This window comes from Aegilops tauschii, chromosome 3 (genome assembly GCF_002575655.3).
Source record: "Aegilops tauschii subsp. strangulata cultivar AL8/78 chromosome 3, Aet v6.0, whole genome shotgun sequence".
Classification (NCBI taxonomy): Eukaryota; Viridiplantae; Streptophyta; class Magnoliopsida; order Poales; family Poaceae; genus Aegilops; species Aegilops tauschii.
The window spans coordinates 435,951,474-435,971,816 of record NC_053037.3 but is presented as its reverse complement, the minus strand read 5'-3'; the positions used below and the strand labels follow the sequence as shown (position 1 = coordinate 435,971,816).

The following is a 20,343-nucleotide window of genomic DNA, read 5'->3' as shown; positions in this document are numbered from 1 at the left end:
AGACTTGTGTTTCATCAAGTAGATATACCCATATCTGCTCAAATCATCTGTGAAGGTCAGAAAATAACGATACTTGCCGTGAGCCTTAACACTCATCGGACCGCATACATCAGTATGTATTATTTCCAATAAGTCAGTTGCTCGCTCCATTGGTCCGGAGAACGGAGTCTTAGTCATCTTGCCCATGAGGCATGGTTCGCAAGCATCAAGTGATCCATAATCAAGTGATTCCAAAAGTCCATCAGCATGGAGTTTCTTCATGCGCTTTACACCAATATGACCTAAAAACGGCAGTGCCACAAATAAGTTGCACTATCATTATTAACTTTGCATTTTTTGGCTTCAATATTATGAAAATGTGTATCACCACGATCGAGATCCAACAAACCATTTTCATTGGGTGTATGAGCATAGAAGGTTTTATTCATGTAAACAGAATAACAATTATTATCTAACTTCCATGAATAACCATATTGCAATAAACATGATCCAATCATATTCATGCTCAACGCAAACACCAAATAACACTTATTTTAGGTTCAACACTAATCCCGAAAGTATAGGGAGTGTGCGATGATGATCATATCAATCTTGGAACCACTTCCAATACACATCGTCACTTCACCCTTAACTAGTCTCTGTTCATTCTGCAACTCCCGTTTCGAGTTACTACTCTTAGCAACTGAACCAGTATCAAATACCGATGGGTTGCTATAAACACTAGTAAAGTACACATCAATAACATGTATATCAAATATAGCTTTGTTCACTTTGCCATCCTTCTTATCCACCAAATACTTGGGGCAGTTCCGCTTCCAGTGACCAGTCCCTTTGCAGTAGAAGCACTTAGTCTCAAGCTTAGGTCCAGACCTGGGCTTCTTCACTTGAGCAGCAACTTGCTTGCCGTTCTTCTTGAAGTTCCCCTTCTTCCCTTTGCCCTTTTCTTGAAACTAGTGGTCTTGTCAACCATCAACACTTGATGCTTTTCTTGATTTCTACCTTCGTCGATTTCAACATCACGAAGAGCTTGGGAATCGTTTCCGTTATCCCTTGCATATTATAGTTCATCACGAAGTTCTAGTTACTTGGTGATAATGACTAGAGAACTTTGTCGATTACTATCTTATCTGGAAGATTAACTCCCACTTGATTCAAGTAATTGTAGTACTCAGACAATCTGAGCACATGCTCACTGGTTGAGCTATTCTCCTCCATCTTATTGGCAAAGTACTGTCAGAGGTCTCATACCTCTCGACACGGGCATGGGTATGAAATACTAATTTCAACTCTTGGAACATCTTATATGTTCCGTGGCGTTTCAAAAAACGTCTTTGAAGCCCCGATTCTAAGCCGTAAAGCATGGTGCACTAAACTATCAAGTAGTCATCATACCGAGCTTTGCCAAACGTTCATAACGTTTGCATATGCTCTTGCAATAGGTCCGTCACCTAGCGGTGCATCAAGGACATAATTCTTCTGTGCAGCAATGAGGATAATCCTCAGATCATGGATCCAATCCGCATCATTGCTACTAACATCTTTCAACTTAGTTTTCTCTAGGAACATATCAAAAATAAAACAGGGAGCAACATCGCGAGCTATTGATCTACAACATAGATATGCTAATACTACCAGGACTAAGTTCATGATAAATTTAAGTTCAATTAATCATATTACTTAAGAATTCCCACTTAGATAGACATCCCTCTAATCATCTAAGTGATCACGTGATCCAAATCAACTAAACCATAACCGATCATCACGTGAGATGGAGTAGTTTTCAATGGTGAACATCACTATGTTGATCATATCTTCTATATGATTCACGCTTGACCTTTCGGTCTCCAGTGTTCCGAGGCCATATCTGCATATGCTAGGCTCATCAAGTTTAACCTGAGTATTCTGCGTGTGCAAAACTGGCTTGCACCCGTTGTAGATGGACGTAGAGCTTATCACACCCGATCATCACGTGGTGTCTGGGCACGACGAACTTTGGCAACGGTGCATACTCAGGGAGAACACTTATACCTTGAAATTTAGTGAGAGATCATCTTATAAAGCTACCGCCGAACTAAGCGAAATAAGATGTATAAAAGATAATCATCACATGCAATCATAATATGTGACATGATATCGTCATGATCATCTTGTGCCTTTGATTTCCATCTCCAAAGCATCGTCATGATCTCCATCGTCACCGGCATGACACCATGATCTCCATCATCTTTATCTATATCAATGTGTCGTCATATGGTCGTCTCGCCAACTATTGCTCTTGCAACTATTGCTATCGCATAGCGATAAAGTAAAGCAATTATTTGGCGCTTGCATCTTATGCAATAAAGAGACAACCATAAGGCTTTTGCCAGTTGCCGATAACTTCAACAAAACATGATCATCTCATACAACAACTTATATCTCATCACGTCTTGACCATATCACATCACAACATGCCCTGCAAAAACAAGTTAGACGTCCTCTACTTTGTTATTGCAAGTTTTACGTGGCTGCTACGGGCTGAGCAAGAACCGTTCTTACCTACGCATCAAAACCACAACGATAGTTCGTCAAGTTAGTGCTGTTTTAATCTTCTCAAGGACCGGGTGTAGCCACACTCGGTTCAACTAAAATTGAAGAAACTGACACCCGCCAGCCACCTGTGTGCAAAGCACGTCGGTAGAACCAGTCTCGCGTAAGCGTACGCGTAATGTCAGTCCGGGCCGCTTCATCCAACAATACCGCCAAACCAAAGTGTGACGTGCTGGTAAGCAGTATGACTTGTATCGCCCTCACTTGTGTTCTACTCGTGCATATGACATCTACGCATAAAACCTGGCTCGGATGCCACTGTTGGGGAACGTAGTAATTTAAAAAAAATTCCTACGCACTCGGAAGATCATGGTGATGCATAGCAACGAGAGGGGAGAGTGTTGCCCACGTACCCTCGTAGACCGAAAGCGGAAGCGTTAGCACGACGCGGTTGATGTAGTCGTACGTCTTCACGATCCGACCGAACAAGTACCAAACGCACGACACCTCCGAGTTCAGCACACGTTCAGCCCGATGACGTCCCTCGAACTCCGATCCAGCCGAGTGTTGAGGGAGAGTTTCGTCAGCACGACGGCGTGGTGACGATGATGATGTTCTACCGACGCAGGGCTTCGCCTAAGCACCGCTACAGTATTATCGAGGTGGACTATGGTGGAGGGGGGCACCGCACACGGCTAAAAGATCAAATGATCAATTGTTGTGTCTCTAGGGTGCCCCCCTGCCCCCGTATATAAAGGAGCAAGGGGGAGGTGCGGCCGGCCAGGAGGGGGCGCGCCAGGAGGAGTCCTACTCCCACCGGGAGTAGGACTCCCTCCCTTTTCCTTGTTGGATTAGGAGAAGAGGGGGAAAGAGGTGGAGGAGAAGAAGGAAAGGGGGGGCGCCGCCCCCATCTCCTTGTCCTATTCGGACTAGGGGGAGGGGCGCGCGGCCCTGCCCTGGCCGCCTCTCCTCTTCTCCACTAAGGCCCACTATGCCCATTAACCCCCGGGGGGTTCCGGTAACCCCTCCAGTACTCCGGTAAAATCCCGATTTCACCCGGAACACTTCCGATATCCAAACATAGGCTTCCAATATATCAATCTTCATGTCTCGACCATTTCGAGACTCCTCGTTATGTCCGTGATCACATCCGGGACTCCGAACAATCTTCAGTACATCAAAACATATAAACTCATAATATAACTGTCATCGAAACGTTAAGCGTGCGGACCCTACGGGTTCGAGAACTATGCAGACATGACCGAGACACGTCTCCGGTCAATAACCAATAGCGGAACCTGGATGCTCATATTGGTTCCCACATATTCTACGAAGATCTTTATCGGTCGGACCGCATAACAACATATGTTGTTCCCTTTGTCATCGGTAAGTTACTTGCCCGAGATTCGATCGTCGGTATCTCAATACCTAGTTCAATCTCGTTACCGGCAAGTCTCTTTACTCGTTCCGTAATACATCATCCCGCAACTAACTCATTAGTTACAATGCTTGCAAGGCTTATAGTGATGTGCATTACTGAGTGGGCCCTGAGATACCTCTCCGACAATCGGAGTGACAAATCCTAATCTCGAAATACGCCAACCCAACAAGTACCTTCGGAGACACCTGTAGAGCACCTTTATAATCATCCAGTTACGTTGTGATGTTTGGTAGCACACAAAGTGTTCCTCCGATAAACGGGAGTTGCATAATCTCATAGTCATAGGAACATGTATAAGTCATGAAGAAAGCAGTAGCAACATACTAAACGATCGAGTGCTAAGCTAACGGAATGGGTCAAGTCAATCACATCATTCTCCTAATGATGTGATCCCGTTAATCAAATAACAACTCTTTGTCCATGGTTAGGAAACATAACCATCTTTGATTAACGAGCTAGTCAAGTAGAGGCATACTAGTGACACTCTGTTTGTCTATGTATTCACACATGTATTATGTTTCCGGTTAATACAATTCTAGCATGAATAATAAACATTTATCATGATATAAGGAAATAAATAATAACTTTATTATTGCCTCTAGGGCATATTTTCTTCAGATATAACATGAAACACTATGGCTATCACAAAGTAAAGTGCATAAGTAAAGGGCTCGGGTAAGAGATAACCGAGGCACACGGAGATGACGATGTATCCCGAAGTTCACACCCTTGCGGATGCTAATCTCCGTTTGGAGCGATGTGGAGGCACAATGCTCCCCAAATTGCCACTAGGGCCACCGTAATCTCCTCACACCCTCGCACAATGCAAGATGCCGTGATTCCACTAAGGGACCCTTGAGGGCGGTCACCGAACTTGTACAAATGGCAACCCTTGGGGGCGGTCACCGGACTTGTACACTTTGGCAACCCTCGGTCACCAAAACTCGTACAAATTGCTCGGGGCAATCTCCACAACCTAATTGGAGACCCGACGCTTGTCCAGAGCTTTACACCACAATGATTATGATTGGGCTTCGAGATACCACCAATCGTCTAGGGCGCCCAAGCACCCAAGAGGAACAAGCTCTAGGGTGCCCAAACACCCAAGAGTAATAAGCTTCTCAACTTTTCACTTCCACGTATCACCGTGGAGAACTCAAACCGAATCAAATGCAGTGGCAAGGGCACACGGAGTGCCCAAGTCCTTCTCTCCCAAATCCTACCACAACAACTAATGCTATGGAGGAAAATGAGAGGAAGAACAAAGAGAAGAACACAAAGAACTCCAAGTCTAGATCCAAAGGGGTTCCCCTCACTCAGAGGGGAAAGTGATTGGTGGAAATGTGGATCTAGATCTCCTCTCTCTTTTCCCTCAAAAACTAGCAAGAATCATTGGAAGGATTGAGAGATAGGAAGCTCGAAGAAGGTCAACAATGGGGGGCAAACACGAGTTCAAAGGATAAGAACCATTGGGGAAGAAGACCCCCTTAAATAGGTCCTCCCAAATCCAACCGTTATGTGTACTGAACATGCACAAGTGGTACTAACCACTTGGGGGAGCGGTACTACCGCTTAGCACGGTCAAAACAGCCCAACGAGACAAAAAAACATGAACGGTAGTTCTGCCAGAGCAGTACTACCGCTCGGAGGAGCAGTACTACCGCTCAGAGGAGCAGTACTACCGCTCTCTAGTACTGCTCGAGCAGATTGGGCAACAGAAGCATAAAAATAAGCGGAAGTGGTTGCGGTAGAAGGAAGCGGAAGTACTACCGCTCTATTACCGCTTAGAGCAGTATTACCGCTTAAAACTGAACAACTACCCAAGCAAAACAGAAGGATGCTCCTATACTGAAACTGCTATAACTCCTGCAAACGGACTCCGAAATCAAGAAACTCAAGCTTGTTGGATAGAAGATGACAAGTACTATCCAACAACGACTGGATATGATAAGAAGTGGCAGGAGAGATATGCCTATGAAATAGGGGTTAATTAGATGAATGCCACTCCAATTATGGCGATTCATAAAAATGCCACTGCAATTTCCAAACTTTGAAAAGTGCCACTACAATTTTTGCAAACTTTGAAAAAGCCACTCTAGACTTCGAAAAATGCCACTAGAAATGGCATTTTTTAAAGTTTGGAAATTGCAGTGGCATTTCTTGGAATCGCCAGATTTGGAGTGGCATTTATCAAATTAACCCATCAAATAGAGGTGTGAAACCTCCATCAGTGAGGAACCGACATAAACTCCATGATCGAAAACATCATAGAAGATGCATACGAAATCCGTTTTCGATGAACTCGAGCTTATCATGAAGATGACCACTAGCTCAAAAACTCACACAGAGAAAAAGCAAACAAGAACCAAGAAATATGATGCAAGGATGCAATGGTTCGAGCTCTATACGAACGATACAATCAAGCTACTTACTTGAGAGCCCCCCTTGATAGAACGGCAATCGATCCTATAACCTGGTCTCCCAACTACCACCATGAGACCGGTAAAATAGAAAACCTATCAAGGGCAAAACCTTTGCCTTGCACATAGTCCACTTGAGCTAGATGATGACGATCTTGACTTCCTCAAGTTGGACCACCTTTCTTGATTGCGTTGGCTCGATGAAGACTAGTTGATTGCTCCCCCATACTCCCCTATGGGTGAGCCACTCTTCGGCACATCTTCCCAAGTCCACTGTCACCACAATGGATGGCAAGCTTTAAGCATGATCTCTTCGTGATGCTCCACTTGAACTTGCACACCGCAATCTTGATGACGATCACCACTTGATGTCATCCTCCATGGGTTGTATGAGATCTTCCTCTTGACGCATGCCCATGGAAACAAACCTAACCCCACAACGAACTCTCACATAGACCATGGGTTAGTACACAAAGCGTAATGGACAATGCTTACCATACCGTGAGATCACTTGATCCCACTCGGTAAATCTTCTACACTTTGTGTGATACCTTCTTTCTTCATAAAGATGATGTCTTGTTCACACAATCTTCTTCTTCAAGACATGCTTGCAATAAGCTCAACTCTCACATGAACAATCTTTGGATAAAACCTTGAATACCACCTTGGTCAACACATAATCTTCTCTTATAGCCTTGAAACCAACGAATGATCTTCAAGCAAAGCCTATGGACAAAACCTTCAAATGTAACTCAAGGCAACCATTAGTCCATAGGGATTGTCATCAATTACCAAAACCAAACATGGTGGCACCATGCTCTTTCAAGAAGTCAGTCACACTCCCAAGCGGGAGCCGAAAGGAATTCTTAAGTAGGTTTCACAGAGCATCTGACCGTAATTTTACTACCTTATTTTTCTCATATTTAGAACATAAATCAAATTATTTAATATTGTTCTCTTTCGCGTCCTCAATAAAGATGAGAAAATTGCTATGAATTTCAGATCTGGCCGTGAAAGTGATAGTGATGCTGAAGTCGAGCATGCAGAGAAGCTACGGCAAGTTAGAGCGGTTCTTGAAGAGGTAACACAGTTAAAGTATTTATAAATTAAGGTCGACCTTGATAATGTTTTAGATTATAATCGCTTTATATACCTTGTTTACCTCGAACTCAAGCATAGAAGTCATGGTGCAAACAAATTGATATATCCTTACACCATACAGTCCTCTCAACAACTTGGAATTTTACATGTCAGCATGCAAATATTAAATCTGAAGATACAATCATTTGGTTGAGGGTGAGAACTAAATCATAGTGAAAACTTAGTAGACTTAGCGAGATTCTACAAGAACTCAGAAATGTGACTTCATGTATATGTGAACGGAAGAGAAATGTCTGCTGTTATTATGTATATCAACATAAAAATGCACGAGTTGGCTGGTATGCTTTTGATCTGAGCCGTCCAAAATCTCGAATCCAATTTTATAATATCCATCCAATGGTTGTGGACAGATGTTATACTTAATCTCGCTTCACCTAGAGGGTTATCCGGTTGGTTCTCCAAGATTTATGTTCAACTATAATTCGATACTACCATCCCAAACTTGGGCCTAAGTGGTTCAGCGGCATATGTCATATTTACTCATAAAACAGCTTGGTCATCAGTGAGGTTAGATTTATCTTGACAAAAATACTGTCCTAGCTTATAATGCTGCGTGAAACTCAAATATGAAACTATTTTTGAAGGATACTTTTTGTTGAGGCAAATACAAGGACATCAGTAGGCAAATTATTTATCCATGTTTCTCGTCCTGAAATGCACTTGTGCTGCGGTATATATGAATATGATTAGACATGTATTTTGCATATCACATGTATTCTGCACATCTTTCTATCCTTGGGTATTTGAAGAACACAATAATTTTACACCCATTAAATATTAGTTCCTGTGGCCTTCAGGGTGGACACTTTTCAGGTATTTATAGGAAAGTACAGCTAAAACCATCAAACTGGGCCCATATTCCTAAAAGTAGTGGAGAAGGGGAGGAGGAGGTTCCAAGCGAAGCCCTAATGATTCTTAAGTATGGTGGTGTTCTAACCCATGCAGGAAGAAAGCAGGTTGGCACTACTTCACATGTTCAAGTTTCTGTTATTTTCTGAAGCCATTGTTTGCTGAACATAATGGGCACCTTGCTAAAGATTTTGGGGTGTTAAGGATGTTATGCATTACTTTATTGATTTCTTATCTTTCTTGGGTTAGCTCAACGATCTTTTCGTATCCCAGTGTACAAATATTGAGCCTACTGTTCTCTAAATATAAAGTCGTTACTATTTTATCTCTAGAACCTTAACATGTCTGAATACCTTTAGGTTCACTCACATAAATTCATGTCATGCATTTTTCATGTGCATATTTTCATTGTGCAGGCAGAAGAGCTGGGAAGATATTTCAGAAATAATATGTATCCAAGTACGCCTTCATAAACCTTGGTACATTTGCTATATCAAATTGTCTATGTGGCACATCATTTTTTTAGTCGCCAAAGAGATAATCGGCTTTAGCTGAAATGCATGTGTGAACTGAGTAACTACACATTTTCCATAAGCTATCCATCTTATTCTACTTTTCACTAGAACAATTTTTCTTAATGTTACCATTTGAGTTTCAGTGCGCGCCTTTGGCTTTGGCTAAAATTTCAATATTTCTGGTCAGTTTAGGCTCAGTTCAGTTGATTTACTTTAACGCAAGTTGTATGTTAAATTTTTTTTAGTTATCATGTCATCAAGAAGATGAGGAAATTTGCAGCTTGGATTTCCATGAGGCCCTATGTTGACATATACACGCACGTACTGTGTTAAATACGCAAAAAAGAGTTCAGACAGCCCCCCCCCCCCTCCTCTCAAAACTCATGGTGGATGAACAACACTGTTTGGAGGTGTAAAACTTGTGTTGTGCTCTAATTTGGGCCTTTGAAGAATCGACAAACAGAAGCCCGAAAGGCACATACTGAAGAGTGAACAGCTGTTGCACATGGAACCGCAAGAAGGAAGCATCAACGCCGGTATGCTATGCGAGCTCATGCTTCATAGGGTCACTAGCAAGGCCGATTGCACCTATAGAAGAAGACGAGTTTGACCTCGGGACAAATGGTGGACAAGAGTGGAGGATCATGATCACTCGCTAAATACCCAGCAGTGACCAGAGGTGAGACGCTCAAACCAAGCATGAAGGGCTTGCTTAAGGCCACAAGGAGAACGGCGAAGATGACATACCATGCCCTCAGGAACAAAATACCCAGGTGTTGGGTTGGGTGTATGTAGACCTCACCATTACCCAAAAAGGCTATTGCCCCCCTTTATAGATAAAGCATCGACCAAACAAGATCACCGCATACAACTCAACACCACATCACACCACAACACAACACACCCAAGGCCGGATACAACAGGTAAAGGAACAACCACACCACCCCAACATGCCAAGCAAACGACAAATGAGCAATGAGGGCACTGCTTGAACTAGTCGGAGTACTCCAACGTGACAGAACTGTCACAGAGAGACGAAGCTGAGCTCGGCGAATGTATGCCTCCAAGACGGCGCCTTCAAGAAGGGGAACGACACCGGAGCGCTGTCGCTGCTGGATCCAAAGGATCATGGTTTTCACCTAGACCATCCGAAGGGGGAGAGTAGCCACAACGATGCCTTCAGGAAGGAGACGACACCCACAGACGCCACCACCGTTGGCCCAACCGAAGCCGGGCAAGGGATCTCCCCTGGCACGCACGCTCCACCTTCGAAACACCAACGCTCACAGAAGCACCGGCCGCCACGCTGTGGGAACGACCATAGCAACCAGCCCGCACCTGAGCCGCGCACCCCGCCCACAAGCAACGCGACTTCCACCACCGAGGCCACCGCTCCGGCAACCAAGACCCCCCGCCACCACGACGATGACAAATGGATGTCATCGACCGGTGAGAGGTAGAAGGTAGCTCCTTCCACCCCAAAACAAACCCATTGGCGGGAAGGCAGTCCAGCCGGCTAGATCTAGTCAGGGAAGGGTCTCCGGCAGCCGCCGGCCACGCCGCAGCCACCGCACCGCTCCATCGGGGACATGGACCACCGACACGACCCTTCTGGCAGCTCCAGCTCCAGAACTCGGCGTCAGTACGGCCAGGAGGCCTCCTGCCTCCCTCCCCGGTTTGCCCCAACCACCACCGGCCAGCCAACGGCACCCCCGCTGAGCCGTTGACAACCCACCAGCAAGCCGCCACCGTCGGCCACACGCATCGTCCGAAGAGCAGAGGAGAGAGAGTCGACCACCTCCGTCACGCCGCCACCCCCACCAGCCAGACGCCATGGCAGGGGCAGCCGCCCGTGACCCGCGCCGCCCACGACCCGCCCCACGAGATCGGATCTGGCCGGGCCGTGAGCTCCGAAGCCGCCAACACCACCCCCTGGGAGCACCTCCGCCGCGCCGCCCAACGCACCTCTGCCACGCCGCCGACGCCGTCCCGCACCGGCGCGCTGAGGAGTTGCCGTGCCCGTCGCCTAGCGCGGCACCCAGACTCAGGCGAGCCGCCCCGTGTCGAGCCACCCGAGCGAGGAGAAGAGAAACTCCCCGCCGCCGCCGGCCGGGCTTCGCCCGGTCGCGCCCCTGGTAGCGGCGAGGGAGGGGAGGAGAGGAGGAGGGCTCCGCCAGCGGCTAGGGTTAGCCTCCCGGGCGCCCGCGGGGGCGTCGCGGGAGGAAAGGGAGGGGCTCCTCCTGGTCGTTGCTTGGACCAGGATCAGATGACCTCCTCACCATTAAGAAAAGCACTCTTAGAACTTCATCTTTTCATGTTCCTTCTGTTGCTCATGTTCCTCAATTTACCATGCAGCTCCTTTCTGCTGGTCAGATTGTTGACTCTGCTTATATGGTCATTCTCCATTGTCTCATGTCCATTCATATTCTTAGAGAACGTGCAATAGTTTTGCACATCTTATCATTAAGCAGAAAAGCAGTCATATAGAAGACCGCGAAAGCATCTTGAAAATGAAATAAACACACAAAAACCCTAAACAACAGAGACTAGAGGGTAAACCTCACACGGGACCATGCGACCGATGAGTGAAAGCAACTGCCGAATGCTCAGATTCTGCTTTGAACTCATCTAACACATACACTATGTCACTGATTCCGGATAAAAGACCGATTTGCTGTCGTGCCCTCACCATGTGGACCACATTCTTGATCGCGCTCATTCCCATTCTTGATCTTTTTTTAATTCCCATTCTTGATCTTTGGTACCCTAAGTATATCCTTTTTTTTCAATTTTTTTTGTTAATTTGGCTATTGTTTCTGTTCAGACTTCACTAGACAGCGCCTCCAAGTGTTTTGTGAACCATCTGAATGGACTAAACAGTTAATGCCTGTGAATGTTGTGTTGATTTGTACAAATTTGGTTCACTTAGGTGAAGGACCAGGATTGCTTCGCCTGCACAGTACATATAGGCATGATCTGAAAATATATAGTTCAGATGAAGGTCGTGTCCAGGTAAACCTTAGTATCTCGTCTTGCAATCTTGTGTTATCACTTATCAAAGTATGTCGTGGTCCATAGCAGGTTTTAGGATTACGGAACGGAAAGCAAAACCTGCATGCAGGCCAGTGATAATGAAGCTTCCATTTTCTAAAATAAAATAATGCACTCTCTTCAAAAGAATAAACATCTTACTTACTTTATTAATAAAATAACTGTCACCCCCCCCCCCCCCCCCCCAGGCATACAGTTTTGGGAGAACACATGACATGATTCATTATTTACTTGCAACTCTTCTAATCCCACTACCTGTCACTGGGACACCCAAAATAATACTCCATCAATTCCCTTATACAAGGCCACTTCATATTTTCATATCTAACTTTGACCATTAATTTTACCTACAGAAATTGAGTTATATGCCATAAAAATCTATTTCATTGGATGCACATTTCAAAGAACTTTCCGATGATATATTTTTAATGACATATAGTTCATATTTTGTTGGCCAAAATTATAAGTCAAAGTTCGACAAGAAAAATGAAGTGGCCTTGTAAACAAAAATGGAGGGAGTACCATTATCCTATTATAAATTGGTTGATCTTTCATACGGTTGTAAGGTTGTTCCATTGAACCCAACTGTTTTAGGCATTGGCAAGGACATTTCCCAGTCTTTACTTTTGTTATGTCATTCTGCATGTATTGGTAATTTTGGATTGGTTGCTTCCATATTTGCTAATTGATTTATTTTAGATGTCTGCTGCGGCTTTCGCTAAGGGTCTTCTTGATTTGGAAGGGGACTTAACGCCAATCCTGGTCTGTTCCTCTTCAATAATATATGTCAGTTGAAGCAAAGCAGAACTGCTATTCACTGGATTATGATATGTCCAGGTTTCACTAGTGAGTAAGGACTCGTCTATGCTTGATGGACTGCAGGATGGTACTATTGAGATAAGTGAAGCAAAGGTATGCTTCAGATGCCAATACCATAACTATAGTAAATATTAGTTTGAAACTTCAAATAAGTTTTGCCATGGGAACCAATATAACTCATAATACCCAAAAACTCGATCGCACTAAGAAATTAGAGAGTGAAAACTATAGATGATATTCAGAACTGAATGAAGTAAAATGACCAGCTGTTAGAAGGAAATTGAACCAATTGTGCAAATATAAGCCTCAGTGAGACTATCCTGTGCTTATGATCTTGGATATATTTTGCTCATAAATAAACGTTCCATGTTGAGATTGAGTCCAATGTTTCTAAAATGCCCGTTCACTGCAGGCTCAGTTGCATGATATTATCATCTCTTCAAAAGTTGCAAATGGTGGTGATCCTGCGGGGTTTCCATGGATGGTTGATGGGGCTGATGTGTCTACAAATGCTGCTCAGCTTCTAACAGATTTGGTAAATCCATTAGATATCGTCTTTCATTTCCCTCGAATTCTAGATTTATAATTTTTATACAAGAGTGACTTGATTCCCCCACCCCTACCAAAATAAAAGCTGTTGTTCGAGTCGGGAACAAACCCTTTAGTTCAAACCGGGCTACTGTCAAAACTGGTGCATGGTATTCCGAAAACTGGTTGCTTTTGTGTTTTGCCATGTCGGCAACAGGTTCCACACAAATGTGCTACTTCTTCTCTATTTCTCTCTTCAATTGCCAGTGAATCAACAGTGAATGCCCCAGAGAATGCCAAAACTATTGCTCATTCTTCTCACTAAAAACATCCAGCAATATCTTCAACACACTCTAATATGTCAATTGTAAGTAGTAACTAAGTTGTCCCTCTCTGATTAGGCTGAGTTAACAAAAGAAATAACTTCACAAGTGAAGCGGCTCTCTGATGATGAAAATGAGGAGGTTGCAACCGATAGTGACTCACCTAATCATCCTTATGATCAAGCGAAGGCACTATGGAGAACAGAAATTGACATGGACCGCATCGCTGCTGGATTGCCTTGTGGCAGCGAAAGCTTCCTTTTGATGTTTGCCCGTTGGAAGAAACTAGAGAGGGATCTCTACAATGAAAGGAAAAAGTATGCCTCCCAGCTTCAACATTCTTATTGAGTGCTTGCCTGTTTAGAAGTTCTCTTAAGGTTGCTTGTGTAACCATTGTCAGAATTCTCTCTATAATGCAGGCGCTTTGACACTACACAGATTCCTGATATATATGACTCTTGCAAGTAGGTAACAGTCTATCCCTCAGATTCTTAGTCTGTTTGGGTTTTGTCTTTACAGAAGAGCTGAATATATGTTGTCATATACTCTTCTGTAAGATCTCTGGAAATTACAGCCGGACCCATTCAAAGTTGTCTTTTATGATGAGCTTGCAGTGTGGTAACACCCATAGCGGTGACATAATTTTCCATGTTCCTCTTCCAAACAAATCAGGCAAACAGCTGGCCTTTATTTTCTGATAAAGATCGAATAGAAGTGCTATGGAAAATCTTAGCCAACAACTTTTTGGTGTCTGACAACTTAGTTAATCTTTTGCTGTCACTGCCTATTTTCCATGCTCAGCAATAGACCTACTTCAACAAGAATAATGGGTTACTCGCGGACTCGCCTGATGTAGGCGTCATTTGGTACAAAGACCTACTTTAACAAGAATAGTGAGTTCACTGAAGGGTCATAGGACAATAAATTTCTGATCTCATACTCTGCCCAAGTCCCGAAGAAGATCTGAGCTTACCTGCAAGTCTTTTTAGCCTTGATTAGTGTTATATATGCTGCTCTGGTGGATCACTTAAAAGTTCAAATGGAGGTATCACAAAGACAAAGAAACAGAATTCATCGTACTAACACTGTTTTGCCTTTTTTCCTGATTGCTTTCCGGTGCCTGTGTGCATCTGCTGCGTGCATTATTTTTCTTTAAATAATTTCTTTCTTATATTCAAAGCTTCCTGTGCTTATTAAAAATGGCATGATGCATCTGAAGAAGATGGTGGTTCTTCATTTCTGCACATCATCTTTAAGCTGATCCGTCATTATTTTCTAATAATACTGTACATGACAGGTATGACCTTCTGCATAACTCACATCTCAATCTTAATGGTCTGCATGATCTCTTCAAAGTATCTCAGGTAAACCAAGCATGTTTCTCATCCCCAAAATAAAACAGAGTTTATAGATGCAATACCCCCCCCCCCCCCCCCCCCCTTCTGCTGTTGATCATTTTATTCGGTGCTGGAGCTACCCAGGCTCAGTGGGATCATGGGGTCCGGGCCCAAGAAGTCCTCGATCCTTGATTTTTTGGCATACAGTGTGACAAAAAGAGTGTCATTTTTGTGAAACAAAATATGAGAAGTGTAGTATTTTGTTAGTTTGATGAAAGTAAGCCTAGTCTTATTCCAGTGCTATCTCTCGATCCATTTTCGGCCCAATATTTTTGTTTTCTGAAATTTTCTGCCCTACATTTCTAATTATTTTGTTGTTTTACTATTTCACTCAGTTGCTAGCTGATGGTGTCATTCCAAACGAGTACGGGATAAATCCGAAACAAAAACTCAAAATAGGTTCAAAGGTATTGTCTTTTAAAGATTCAGTAAGTTGGGTTTGTTCAATGTGACGTATCTTGTATAGTTGTATATTCAATTGCTCATTACACAGTATTTATTGCAAATAAGAAGATAAAGTTATTTAGACAGGAAGGATGCTGAACATAAATAAACTGATAACTTGTGGATAATCTGCAGGCATTCTACTACTCAAGGCTAGGGTGTTTTTCCCCTTTGTTTCGTGGTAAAAATCATCACAATCTATTTCTTCTGTCCATTTCTGCAGATAGCACGCCGTTTATTGGGCAAGATTCTGATTGACCTGCACAACACCAGACGAGAGATTACCGAGGTAGCTGCTGAATCTAGTACACGACATGATCCAATAGTAGTATCTTCTACAAAACGAAAGGAGAGGTGTTACCATGATAGTGTTAGGAATGAGAATTTTGAAGGATCTAGCACAGACGAGAAGTCAGTTGATCTAGATTCCCATAAAGAAACAAAATACTGCTTAGATCCGAAGTAAGTAACTTACCAAGAATTCAAGTCATTTTGACTTCTGAATGATACAAACAGATAAGCAAATAATCTTCCTGCAGATATGCAAATGTGTTGGATCCCGAGAGACGTGTTCGAACAAGGCTCTATTTTACATCGGTATGTAGATGATCTTCAACCTTTATTTCTTTTTTGCAAGATTTTTTTTGTTCATTTGTGCTTTCTCGTGTTATGACATCATAGAGCATGAAATATCAATCATGCTCATTTTTTACATTCTCAATAAATTAAGTGTATCCTGGAGTAGTTTTCTTGTTCACTCGTTTTCTCCTCAGAAGCATGACTCAAGATTTTGTTCTTCTCTTCTTGTAGGAATCACATATACATTCTCTAATGAACGTACTTCGATACTGCTATTTGGACGAGTCTCTGAATGGAGAAGAGAGTCTTATCTGCAAAAATGCTTCAGATCATCTATTTAAAACAAAGGAACTTGACTACATGAGTTACATTGTGTTGCGTATGTTCGAGAATACGGAGGTATTAAAATTCCCTTAACCATGTGTAATGGATCGTCATACCTTTGCAGTGTTTGCTACTAACTTCACCAACGAAAAGCAAACAGTACAATTATTACTGTCTTTATCTTTTGTTTTTTAGAAAAGGATCTACTATTAAATGTGTAAATACACTTGTTTTCTTACATGTTACTTGATGCAGTATAATTGCTATCAAATTGATACAAACTTGTCAAACCTGCCAGTAAATAGCTGATGTAGTTTCCATCTCTTGGTATAAACAAGTTTGGAACCCAACTTGCCAGCATCATGCCAGGAAAAAACATAAAGCATGACCAACTGAAATACAGATAAATCTTCTACATCTGTTCCAGATTTAGTTTCAGTATCTTGATATTGGGGGAATATTAAGTATTTGTTTCCGTGAATTTAATCCTCAAATTCCCTGATACGGAGAAATATTAACAGTGAGGTTGCGGCACTGCTTCTTTAAGCAATCTAGCTGCACCCATATTAATTATAATAATGGAGAACAGCATGCCACCAACTACATCAGGTTCATACAGGTGCTTTTAATGCTTTTAGGATTCATTCCATGGCAATATTTTAGATAAATAATATCTCTGATTCTGTCTTATAAGTTTTGAGGCTTATACCACCTCGAAGTCACAAACTGATTTTCTGGAACAATTAGGACATGCAAGAAACATATCTGACATGAAGCAATGTTGTTTCTTTTCTTTAATTGGCACTACTATTACAGGTGCCTTTGGAAGATCCAAAGAGGTTCCGTATAGAGATGACATATAGTCGTGGCGCAGATATAAGTTGCTTAGAGGTGATTTTAGTTGATTAACATGAATTTGTTCTTAATGAATGCATTACTCTTTAATTCACATGTTTCTTAAAATTTCTCCATGCAGAGTGCAACTAACACAGATTATTTTCTACCTGATGACCACACAATGCAAATTATGGAACCGGAGCAATTGCAAGAAGTTGGTTCATATCTCACCTTAGACAAATTTGATAAAATGACCCGCCCATTTGCAATGCCAGCTGAGGATTTCCCCCCAGCTACTCCTCAATGTTTGGCAGTCCGCTTCTGTGAAGATATCGAATCGCAAGGAGCAAGACGGGTTAGTCTCTATCCCTGTTCCTATTATCAATATTGTTGCTAGTGGATAAAACCTTCCTTTCCTGTCTCTTTGTCTTTTATTCCCGTTGCTTTCATTTGATGAAGTGCACACATTTTGTCTTAATAACCTTAGTGCACTATGGCATGCTGTTCTTGAGCTTCATAATCCAAAAAGAGTATGAAGATGCGACCAAGTTAATGTTAGAATTATGTCTGCTTTTTTTGACCAATCTATCTGTGTAGAACGTTGGTTACTTCTGACAGTAATCAACCAGTCATATCAATATGAATAATTGGGCAGGCAGATATTATTACAAGGCTCTTTTCCTCTTTCAACAAATGATGCATTTTGGCTATTCCTTGTATTTAACCTGTTGTGACATTGGCTTAGAATTTACGTCTTCGTTTATCTTACCAGCACACAGATTTTGGAGGGTGACCTGTTGTGACACTTGGGATTCTCCTTAACTTTCTTTATTTTAAAATTTTGTAGCAACATTAGTGAGACATGCTGAGTGGTACCCCAGAAGGAAGGCAAGAAGCTGCAAGAATAGCACATAATTGCTCAGTTCAGCTGCAATGTGTTCTGAGTCAGTAAAGTCACCATTAATGAAAGAGCTCAAGTAAGTGGTGTACCAACAGACTGAAGTTGATAAAGCACCCAACTATCACCAAGATGAGGCAAACCATTCAGTGAAATGCTGGCAAGGTCCAATGACATCATGCTGCAGAAAGAATCTCGCCCACACTGAGAAAGAAACTTGCTCATTTCCCAGATACTAATGTGTAAATAATAGCTTGTGTGTATAGGCCAACTATTTGATACCATTTCTTCCATGATATACATGGAGTACAGATGATGTGCCCTTTAAATTTTACAACATTACAGAAAGTTTAACCAGGAGTTGCTTTCTTTTTGCTTACACCACTTTGTTTCTAGTACAAATGTAATCATGTATAATGCCTGATTTGCATGGTAATAAATTAATTCAGTGAAAAGTCACATAGTACGACACTGCTTGATCTACACATAGGTTCAATGATGAAGACAAGCAATTAGTTGTGGCCTACAGCGCAACATCACGAGATAGGAGATACCCCTCTCAGTTACAGTTAGACAGCTAAAGACCCTAATATTGCACAACAGCACACTGATTTCTCCCTTATCTAGAGGAAGAATGCCTATCAGAACAGATCATCATAAGCGACTATTTCTCGCGCTTTGTGGATCGCCTCTGGAGCTATTCTGGAGCTTGGGATGGCCAAAGCATCACTAGCAATATTGTTACTCGCATCTGCTGGGTCTGATTGAACTACGCTTGTCGAATTATTTGGCGCCTCACTTGCCTGTACAACTAAAACCTGTATCAAACGAAAGAAACACCAATCTGAGTACCAAAGGTTGGCAAATAAAGTGCAAGCAAGACACAGTATACATCTGAAACCCACAACCGTACGCTTCATATGAATTGAGCAACAATCTCAGAGAGATCAACAGAGTCTATTGGGTGATGTCAAGCAGTATATCACAGATATAAATGCTTAATTCTGGTCTGTATTCAATTTTGCAAGTCCTCGCATTTTAATCAGTTATTGTTACTGCTATATGAAGCACAGCATATCAAATAGTCAATCCAACTTTGCAGAGCTAGATGAGCATGCACATTGATTATATTAAGAAAATCTAGAATGCTTGGGTAAATAAAAAAAATTAAACTACCAAGTGAATGACAAAAGTGAACAGCCAGATTGGGTTTCACATGTCTGAACTGAGCTAAAACCTACCAACATAATATGAACCTAAAAGGGGTAATGGACTACCAATGCCTGGTCTGGCCTAGGTTTGGAAGAAGCATCGGTGCCATTCGCGCATTCACCATCAAATAACTGCTTTGCACTTCAACAAATCCATCTGTTTTGGCACTATAAGTAATAAACCTAATAAAAAAAGGCTGGAACCTTCACCGGATCTTGCTAGATGTACAGCAAGTTACCATTGGCCGTATCTAGCAAAAGAATTGGCTCCCCTGATGCTGAATCCAGTAACTCCGACATCACGCTTCAGCAAACGTAGATCTTTACCTTCTTGGATCCGATGGTGATGCCGCACTCGGGGTCGAGGGAAGCGGCAATGGCGGCCGTGGCAGCGGCAGCGGAGCGGAAGGTGACGTGCCCGGTGGCCGCGGCGGCGTCTATGCGAGTGCGCGCGATGGTGCCGTACGCCTCCAGGCGCGACTTTAGCTCTATCACTCCGCACCCGGGCGGCAGCCCGGCGACCATGACTACGGACGGCTGCGCAGCCGCAGCCGGCGCCGGCGCCGGCACTGGAGCTGGAGCGGCCTCCAGCTCGCCGGGCATCGACTCCAGCGGGCCGCGGCGGCGCTTCGCCTGGGGGTCCGGGCTCGTGCGCCCGCGCTTGCCTCTGCGGCGCGAGCGTCGATTCATGACTCTAGTCCGTACAGATTGAGGGTGGCCGCCGCTTCAGAGCTCAGACTTCAGTTGGTTTTGTGGCTGGGCGCCTTTTGAGACTTTCTGCGGCGTTGTTTTTCTGACATACGGTTGTGCTACTTGATTTATAATTTCTTCGGAGAAGAACTTAGATTTATACCTGTAAATGTGTCCGTGCGTTGCAACGGGAGATCAAACAATAACACACGTCTCTAATATGATAAGCATTCTCATGACTCTTCACAAGTCCATGCCCTCTATTTTAACATCACGACCAATGGTCATTCGGCACAGTGAGCTTCCAAAACAATGAACAACATGTGG

General features: G+C 43.1%; 2 protein-coding genes across 5 annotated transcripts in view; one reads left to right on the top strand and one right to left on the bottom strand.

Moving 5' to 3' along the window:
- The window catches only part of LOC109736091 (inositol hexakisphosphate and diphosphoinositol-pentakisphosphate kinase VIP1), a 34,624-nt gene extending 16,054 nt beyond the window's left edge, over nucleotides 1-18,570 (top strand). For 3 of the 4 annotated variants that reach the window (XM_020295310.4, XM_020295312.4, XM_045234951.2), the window contains 17 exons: nucleotides 7,393-7,471; nucleotides 8,349-8,507; nucleotides 8,817-8,859; nucleotides 11,845-11,927; nucleotides 12,666-12,728; nucleotides 12,804-12,878; nucleotides 13,198-13,320; nucleotides 13,715-13,953; nucleotides 14,056-14,100; nucleotides 14,934-15,000; nucleotides 15,369-15,440; nucleotides 15,701-15,939; nucleotides 16,017-16,074; nucleotides 16,288-16,455; nucleotides 17,197-17,271; nucleotides 17,357-17,572; nucleotides 18,065-18,570. In XM_020295310.4, the coding sequence (XP_020150899.1) occupies nucleotides 7,393-7,471; nucleotides 8,349-8,507; nucleotides 8,817-8,859; nucleotides 11,845-11,927; nucleotides 12,666-12,728; nucleotides 12,804-12,878; nucleotides 13,198-13,320; nucleotides 13,715-13,953; nucleotides 14,056-14,100; nucleotides 14,934-15,000; nucleotides 15,369-15,440; nucleotides 15,701-15,939; nucleotides 16,017-16,074; nucleotides 16,288-16,455; nucleotides 17,197-17,271; nucleotides 17,357-17,572; nucleotides 18,065-18,073 (1,813 nt within the window). In that variant the 3' untranslated portion in view covers nucleotides 18,074-18,570. The remainder of the gene's footprint in view (nucleotides 1-7,392; nucleotides 7,472-8,348; nucleotides 8,508-8,816; nucleotides 8,860-11,844; nucleotides 11,928-12,665; nucleotides 12,729-12,803; nucleotides 12,879-13,197; nucleotides 13,321-13,714; nucleotides 13,954-14,055; nucleotides 14,101-14,933; nucleotides 15,001-15,368; nucleotides 15,441-15,700; nucleotides 15,940-16,016; nucleotides 16,075-16,287; nucleotides 16,456-17,196; nucleotides 17,272-17,356; nucleotides 17,573-18,064) is intronic. The other variant, XM_020295311.4, reaches the window with a different exon arrangement.
- On the bottom strand, nucleotides 18,523-20,090 carry LOC109736092 (uncharacterized). The gene is made up of 2 exons (XM_020295315.4): nucleotides 19,654-20,090; nucleotides 18,523-18,933 (listed from the first exon to the last, which is right to left on the bottom strand). Exons 1-2 carry the CDS (start codon nucleotides 20,014-20,016, stop codon nucleotides 18,757-18,759), a joined length of 540 nt encoding a protein of 179 aa, XP_020150904.1. The 5' UTR covers nucleotides 20,017-20,090; the 3' UTR covers nucleotides 18,523-18,756.
- Between the last annotated feature and the right edge of the window lie 253 nt (nucleotides 20,091-20,343).

Excerpts from the sequence above, each read along its gene's own strand:
- LOC109736092 (XM_020295315.4), bottom strand. The coding sequence starts at position 20,016 with ATGAATCGACGCTCGCGCCGCAGAGGCAAGCGCGGGCGCACGAGCCCG. Across the intron at positions 18,934-19,653 it reads TCACCATCGGATCCAAGAAG|GTTTTAGTTGTACAGGCAAG; the intron begins GTAAAGATCTAC and ends CGTTTGATACAG.